Here is a 7,844-nt window from a genome sequence, read left to right as displayed (position 1 = left end):
GGTTCAATTACGTGAACAGAGCTCACAAGCACTAGAGAGAGCCTGCTCCCCTCATGGACTCAGTGTTCTTCCTCACCCTCCTGGTCTGTCACAGACCAGAATGTGGCCCACGCCGCCCCAACCACCGAAATGTGGAGCACAACACTTCTCTGCCTGAGGACCTGTCAACTGAGAGGGCTGGACAACATACCTTTTTGTGAGAATCCTCAATCACATGATTGCCTCCAGGCTGAATGTCTAAAATGATATTGGGGGCCTGATAGCCTGAAAGAGTTAGCATATGAAACAATTAGAAAGTTTTTCGCCAACTGAAGCCCATTTCTGCCCCTCCCCCCTTTTCTAAGTAATCTATGAAAGTGATAGTGAAGGAAAAAGGCCTGACCATCCCTTCCAACAGAGCTGGGCGGGGCCAGCAGGAGTAGGACCAGTGGCTGAGGAGCTGATGGGAGAGGCTGCAGGGCCACAGGGGGAAGGCTGTGACGAGGAGGAAGCCACTGGCCCTGTGAAGCTGAGAGTCTTAGACCCAGAAACACCCACTGCAGCAGTGGTGAGAGGGAGACGGAGCGGGGCACAGGGCAACCGTCTGGAAACATGAATGAGGGTTCCTCCCACCCGGCTCTGAAGGTCTGGGATATAATGGCAAGAAAAAAGGTAAGAGCACTTGTTTAATAAAATACAAAGATCTAGAGAAAATTAAAGCCGCTAGTTTGGGCACTGAGGCTCCAGAGCAAAAACTTCAGAACCTGTTTTAGGTTCCCAAGAGTAATGGCTCAGTTAATATTGTATTAAATGAATGAATGGCTGTACGATAGTCCATCTCCAATTTATATTTGATATTTAAATTTACTTTTTTTGTGTAACTTATTTTCCCTTGCCTAACTTATTTTAATACTGCCCTTGAACAAAAGGTGAGGTGGTTATAGTTGTAATGTGTGCTTCAATTAGTAGTCAACATAGGAAAAACAATAATTTGTCCCAAATCATAGGTTGGAGATTTGGTCTGTACATGAAATGCATTCCTCTGAGAGGTTTGCTAAAGGTAATAGTCTGCTTAGCTATGTTCCTGCTTTGCGGTGGTCCCCTACCTTCACCACTGTCCTTAGCGTGCTCCGTAACGGCTTCCTTGAGTTTCTCAGTGTAGTTTACAATTCCTTTCAGAGGTACCCGTTCATCGTTTTCATAAGCTGTGATGTGAACTGAAGGATAATGCTGCAAGAAAATGGACGTACAAAGAATGTATATTGTTCCTTATGGTCCCTTTCTACCTTACAGATTATGAAAAATAATTACTTCTAATTTCCCCCCCTAAATGCTACATTTTTCCCTTTTACTTGGTATTCTTGAGAGATCTATAGCATTAGCGTACTAGACTACTCGTCATCTGGAATAGTATCTGCTTAACCAGAGAGACCACAACCCTATTGAAGCCAGCATGGAATATGAGCAGCGACGGTGCTAAAAGGTGTTGGGGTATTATAAGTAGAAACAACCTAAAGGTCTACTGAATTCCAGCCTGAGCTCAGATCAAGTAAGTATCCTTTTGATCATCTTCACTCTGTCACTGCGGATAGTAATATCATAACTGCCTTTCCTTACCTGAGGTTTAATATTTTGATAGGGGCAGTAACGTTTTATGTAGTTCTTGTGTTTTTCATCAGATGAAGGATTCCCCCATTCTTCTAATTCTTCTAATGTCAGAGGAAGTGTAGTATCCATCATGGTGTTGAGAACATCCAAGAAAGGTGCCTAAAAAAAAAAAAAAGCCAAAGGGACTTAAACTTCGACTAACAAGTTGGTAAAATGAGTTACAGGGAAATATACATTATGAACATACACGTTGACATGAGAGAACAGAGCTCAGGAAGCCATGTAGAACCCAGGAGCCACATGCATTCCTCAGTCCTTACCCAGCACCTTGGCTTTATAACTGGCTTTTAAGGTGTTCAGACTCCTTAAGTGACATTTATATAAAAACAAAGGGCTTATATTCTAACTAGAGGCCCGGTGCACAAATTCATGTAAGGGTGGGGTTCAGCCAGCCCCGCCCCCTGGTCAAACTCCAGGTTGAGGGGACAATTTGCATATTAGCCTTTTATTATATAGGATTTCACAAATTTTGTGCCTCTACACACACACACACACACACACACACACACACACACACACACACATTTTTATGTAAAAGAATAAATGTTACCACTTGACATCCATTAGGATAGCTAGCTATTAAAGAAGGAAATTCTGACACATGCCACAACACAAATGGATCTTGAGGACATTATCTAAGTGAAATAAACCAGTTATAAAAAGACCCCATTTCTAGGAGGTACCTTAGTCAAATTCACAGAGAGAGAGTAAAATGGTGGTTCCCAGGGGCTGGGGGAAGAGGGAACTGAAGAATTGCTACTTAATGGGTATAGAATTTCAATTTTGCATGATGAAGAGTTCTGGGAAATTGGTTGCACAATAGTGTGAATGTACTCAATACTACTTAACTGTAACGCTTAAAAATGGCGAAGAGGTGCCCTGGCCAATTGCTCAGTGGTTGGAGCATCACGGGTTTGATTCGGTCGAGGGCATGTACCTCGGTTGCAGGCTTGATCCCTGCCCCAGTTGGGATGGCTGTGGTAGGAAACCAATCAGTGTGTCTCTCTCACCTCAGTGTTTTTCTCTTTCCCCCTCCCTTCCACTCTTTCTGAAAATCAATGGGAAAAAATATCTTCCGGATTAACAAAACAAATGGTGAAGAGGTAAATTTTGTTATTTTACCACAATAAAAAATAAAAACTTAGCAATACATGAATAAATTCTCCTTCACCAGTTGGACATTTTATATAAAAATAAAAGATAAATGCAAATTGAAGAAAATCTGGAAAATATCCATTTTGAAAGAAGAGAAAATCACTCATTGGCTTACACAGTGTTAAAACATTTAATAAAATGGTAGCTTTTTTCACTTAACCTTATGGTCTTGTTAACATGCTTTTCAGCTTTCTCTTGCATTAAAACATTAACCACGTATAGTGGGCAAATGGAATTCTATTTGGCTGCCTAGCACCTGAACTCCTTTTCAGCAGTTAGAGTATCCCAAAACTTGTGAGACAGAGTTACTAAATGCTAGGTAGTTCCTTTCCCAGCTTTCCCTATAGCGCAGGAGTAGCCACATGACTTCAGTCTACCAATCAGACACAATGTGCTCCAAATTCTGAATGGGAAGTTAGTGACTCAAAGAAGTAGGGACCACAGAGAATTTATTCTGGCAAAACTGCCACAGCTATATCAAGTTTCTAAGAGCAACACTAGCAGTGTGAAGTGACGTCTGCCCAGTTGTGGTGGTAGTGATTGCTTCATGGGATAGATTAATGATATATTTTGGACATGCTGCTGGTTGTGCAGCCTCTAAGACTGGTACTATACCCACCCTCACCCAATACACTTCAATAAATCCTTTTTCTGCTTAAAGTAGTTATGTGCTTCTAATTAAGAACTAGTGCTTCTAATGAAGAACTATAGTTCTAGTGCTTCTGATTAAGAACTGACTCATACAGATACTACTAGTATTGTTGGATACATATATACTGTATTGTTGGAAGAATTGAAGATTTCAATTCTTCACTATTATAAGCAATGTGGGCTAAAAATCCTTACACATACATTTCTGATTTCCTTCCTAATTTGTAAAAGTCAAAGTAATTTCTAAAAGTCAAAGGTTGAATTTTCTTTATAGTGTAAATAATTTTTCCATTATTATCTTTGTGATAGGATTTTCTTCCCCTATACATAGTCTTTCTATTTAAAAAATAGATGTACAGTTCAGAATTATGTAACACTTATTTACTTAATTCAAACCCACAGCATACACCCCAAACGCTCAAAATAAAATCTTAAAAATAATTTACTCTGCTCATCCCAATAATTTTATTTTCTAGAGCATCTAACCAAGAAACAGGAGAAATGAGTTGCTATAACTTCATAATTTTGGACATAAGGAAAAGACTATCAAGCATTTTCAGAATAAGGTATTTCAATTGAAGTATAGAAAAACTACCCCTAAAGACCATTAAAAACAGAGTATCTAAAACCACAGAGCCCCTAAATCTAGGACTAAAAGGTTGATGGGCAATAGAGTAAAACACTTGGTGCACTTCAGAGTCCCAGTGCACTCTGCCTTACTTCCCAGAACTGATGAGTCTTATATGCTCTGTCTCTTCCACCAATTCTAAAAGTTCTTACCAAAAAAAAAAAAAAAGGATAGCTATTAATATCCTTCAGTGAAAATCCTTAAAACTTAATAAAGAACCCTGTCAGGGAAAAGTAAAGGGCAAGTAGTTGGATTAAAATAACTTTAGAAGTTCACTCAGAGCTACAATTCTTTGTTTAAAATTAAAGCTTTGTTACACTCATATGCTATGGTAAACCAGAATTTTTTCTCAGGGCAGCCTATGGCTTCATGCCCCCCCATTCTGTAAACAATGAGAGACAGCATGTACTCACCTCCATAGTCACAGCTCTCAGGAGCTCTGGATTAGAGTTACACAACGCTCCCACAAGCACCCCTCCAGCACTGAAAGCAGTCAGGGTTGTTAGACTTGGCTGAGAAAAGCCTTGGTCATGAAGCGTCTTAATGCAAGCCTCTAAGTCAGCAAGGCCATTGAGTTTTTTAGTTAGACGGCCATCAGCGTGCCACTGAAGGCCTAACTCACCACCACCCCTGAAATTAAAGGGCAAAAAGGTTTTAGTGGAGAAAAAAAAATATGAATAATATAGGTCGGGGTCAGCAAACTATCTTATGGGCCAAATCTACTCAGAGGCCTGTTTTTGTATGGCCCTTGCGCTAAGAGGTGTTTTCACATTTTCAAAGGTTGGGAGGAAAAAACCCAACCAGGAATATGCAGCAGAGCCACACGTGGCCGCAAAGCCTACAATGTTTACTATTTAGCTCTTTAGAGAAAAAGTTTGCTAACCCCTGAAGTAGACAATCAACAGACATGTTCGAGTGCCTGCCCACTGTGTACCAGACATTGTGCTAAATGCAGGCCTTAGAACATAAATAAGCAAAAATCCCCTGCCCCGGCGAAGATCATCATTTTGTGGGGAAAGAAAACAGCTACCAAGAAATCTGGTTGCTGCTATTACACACACGTATTTAAGGTGCCACAGAAGCAGAAGAAAGAACATCCATGTGTCAGGAACACAAATGCTTCACATGGAGATAATACATAAGCTGAGTCTTAAAGGAAGAATGTAAGTTCCCAGAGGGCAAAGAAAGGGAGACATCAGGACCCCATGGAACCAGGGCACCGAGGGGAAGCAGCTTGTCGCCTGGCAGGACAAGCAAGGCTGGCTGTGGAGGAGTGTATGGCGGGAGCACAGGACGTGTGGGGAGTGAGAACAGACGCCCTTACAGAGATAAGAGAGATCATCAGGATGTTAAATACTATACTGAGAAATCTGGAATTTATTATGGAGATGGGGAGGTAGTGAAGGATTTTAAGCAGAAACACAGTATTTGTGTCTTGAAAACAGCTAAAATAAAATGGAAATTAGAGTGGAAAAAAGGAGTTCAGCTTAAGAGGCTATTTTAGAAAAACCTAAACTCGGGGGAATTAAATGGAAATAATAATGTTACCAAATAAGTAAAGAGACTGACAGTATTCTAAAAGTCCTAAAAGTCTGGTACAATATCCTAAAAAATGTACCCTTTTGTTTTTTTTGGATCAACTAATGTTACCAAATCAAGTCCCACCAGCATAGGTGTAGGAATACATAAACTCGATACAAATGAAAAGAGAAAGTTCTGCTCGTGATGCACTGTTACTGTGGGCGTCTGTCAGTGCTCGCGCCCTCATCCGCCAGGATAAACATGCAGACTCACCGCACATGGCAATAAGCTAATATCCATCCATCGTCCACCAATGCCCTCCTTTCAGGCCTGAAATTCATTTTCAAGTCCATGCCGTAAGCTCCATACACATGGACCAGGAGGGGTTTTTTCTGCAAGTCCTCAGAATCCGTTTTGTGGAAGATAGTCATTGGCACTGACCTTCCATCCTGGAAATGAAGATTTATTATCCATGTAAACAAGAGTATTTTCAAACAGTTTTATCCCCTATTTTATATTCTGCTTATTGACGCTGAGCAGAAACTTTAAGACAAAGAGTTATGGTCTCTAAACTCTATCTCGACACTTACTTTCAGCTACTTGGCTGACCCATAATATTAACTAAAAAAGAGCAGCAAGACTTTGACTTGAATATACTTTATTAAATGGCTTTTCCTGATAATAAAGTGATTCCAAAGCAGTGGTTCTCAACCTTGGCTGCACATTAGAATCACCTGGGAATCTTTTTTTAAAATATATTTTATTGATTTTTTACAGAGAAGAAGGGAGAGGGATAGAGAGCTAGAAACATCGATGAGAGAGAAACATCGATCAGCTGCCTTCTGCACATCTCCTACTGGGGATGTGCCCGCAACCAAGGTACATGCCTTTGACTGGAATCGAACCTGGGACCCTTGAGTCCGAAGGCTGATGCTCTATCCACTGAGCCAAACCGGGTAGGGCACCTGGGAATCTTTTTAAAATCCTGATTTCTGGGCCTCATCCTCTGGAAATTCTGTTTCTTTGTTATGGGGTGAGGCCACAACATTAGTAACAAAGAAACAGAATTTCCGGAGGATGAGGCCCAGAAATCAGGATTTTAAAAAGATTTCCAGGTGATTCTAATGTGCAGCCAAGGTTGAGAACCACTGTTCTAAAGAGTTCTTCACTACCCAGCACTACTGTAAATTTTTTCCCCAAGCACCTATTAAGATTAGACATACTAGCGTAGCATTCTTCCTGTACCTAGGCCTATATACTGGCACTACTCATCTTTAAATATTTACAAATAGACAAACTAAAGAAGTTTTAACAGCTTCTATGTTCTATCCTTTACAGACAGAATACTCAAACACAAATAAAATTTTTATTTTAAAAATTTAAAGTTATATATATATATATATATATAATTTTTTTTGGGGGGGGTTTGTTAATCCTCACCCAAGGATATTTTTCCATTGATTTTTAGAGATAGTGGAAGGGAGGAGGACACAGAGAGAAACACGGATGTGTACATCGAGCGCCCCGACAAGGGCCAGGGACCAAGCTTGCAACTGAGGTACGTGCCCTTGACCAGAATTGAACCCAGGACCCTTCGTCCGCAGACTGATGCTCTATTCACTGAGCAACCTGCCTAGGGCAATTTTTTGAATTTTAACACAGAAATTACTTTAGGAGAAGTAACTATTCCCCAATTTAGTTCACATTCATCAATACCAATTGATTAAAACTAGGCACTCTCTGGACAGATAAAATGAAGATAATCTGGATGATTTCTTATCTTTCTTTCATAGTAAAAAGGTGGGAGAAAGTTGGTTCTCATCCTGCCTACAGAAACTAAGGAAATAGCACTAGTTTAAGGAAGGAAAAGAATATAACCAAGCCATTCTCCCTATTTTTTTTCTCATTAGAAAACTTCACTTTGGGGCACTTCCTCTCATTATTCTAGATGCAACTTGTTGCGATAGTGGAACTGAATTTTCACTTCTCAGTATGACTCATTCTTATAAAATGCTGTAGATTACACCTCAACTTCAAGTAAACAAGCTGAGGAATACTTGCTGGCTGGAAAGTTAGGAAAAGAGGGTCAGGATGGGAGCAAGCCTTGCGATGGGCTAGTCCCAGAGTGCATCAGTAGTGCACAATGCCTGCAGAGCTAGAGCAGCCCATTCAGCAGGTGCTCCCTTCTTCAAGAGTCCCTTGGCTCTCCAAGAACTTAGCTTCCATTAGGGGTATAATAATT

At 40.4% G+C, this 7,844-nt stretch overlaps 1 protein-coding gene and 1 long non-coding RNA gene across 7 annotated transcripts in view; one reads left to right on the top strand and one right to left on the bottom strand.

Annotated features, from left to right (window-relative positions):
* PREPL (prolyl endopeptidase like) overlaps nt 1-7,844 on the bottom strand; it is a 33,451-nt gene that overhangs the window by 2,785 nt on the left and 22,822 nt on the right. For 5 of the 6 annotated variants that reach the window (XM_059659952.1, XM_059659947.1, XM_059659948.1 and 2 more), the window contains 5 exons: nt 5,876-6,051; nt 4,495-4,711; nt 1,597-1,746; nt 1,086-1,209; nt 191-264 (listed from right to left, as the gene is read on the bottom strand). In XM_059659952.1, coding sequence (XP_059515935.1) covers nt 191-264; nt 1,086-1,209; nt 1,597-1,746; nt 4,495-4,711; nt 5,876-6,051 — 741 coding nt within the window. Of the gene's footprint in view, nt 1-190; nt 265-1,085; nt 1,210-1,596; nt 1,747-4,494; nt 4,712-5,875; nt 6,052-7,844 lie in introns of those variants that run through there. The other variant, XR_009447981.1, reaches the window with a different exon arrangement.
* On the top strand, nt 1,379-7,176 carry LOC132213407 (uncharacterized). The gene is made up of 3 exons (XR_009447982.1): nt 1,379-1,528; nt 3,930-4,019; nt 7,071-7,176. It is a non-coding gene; the product is annotated as an uncharacterized LOC132213407 (long non-coding RNA).

The sequence above is a fragment of the Myotis daubentonii genome, chromosome 12 (assembly GCF_963259705.1).
Source record: "Myotis daubentonii chromosome 12, mMyoDau2.1, whole genome shotgun sequence".
NCBI lineage: Eukaryota > Metazoa > Chordata > Mammalia > Chiroptera > Vespertilionidae > Myotis > Myotis daubentonii.
This window is presented reverse-complemented; position numbering and strand designations above follow the sequence as displayed.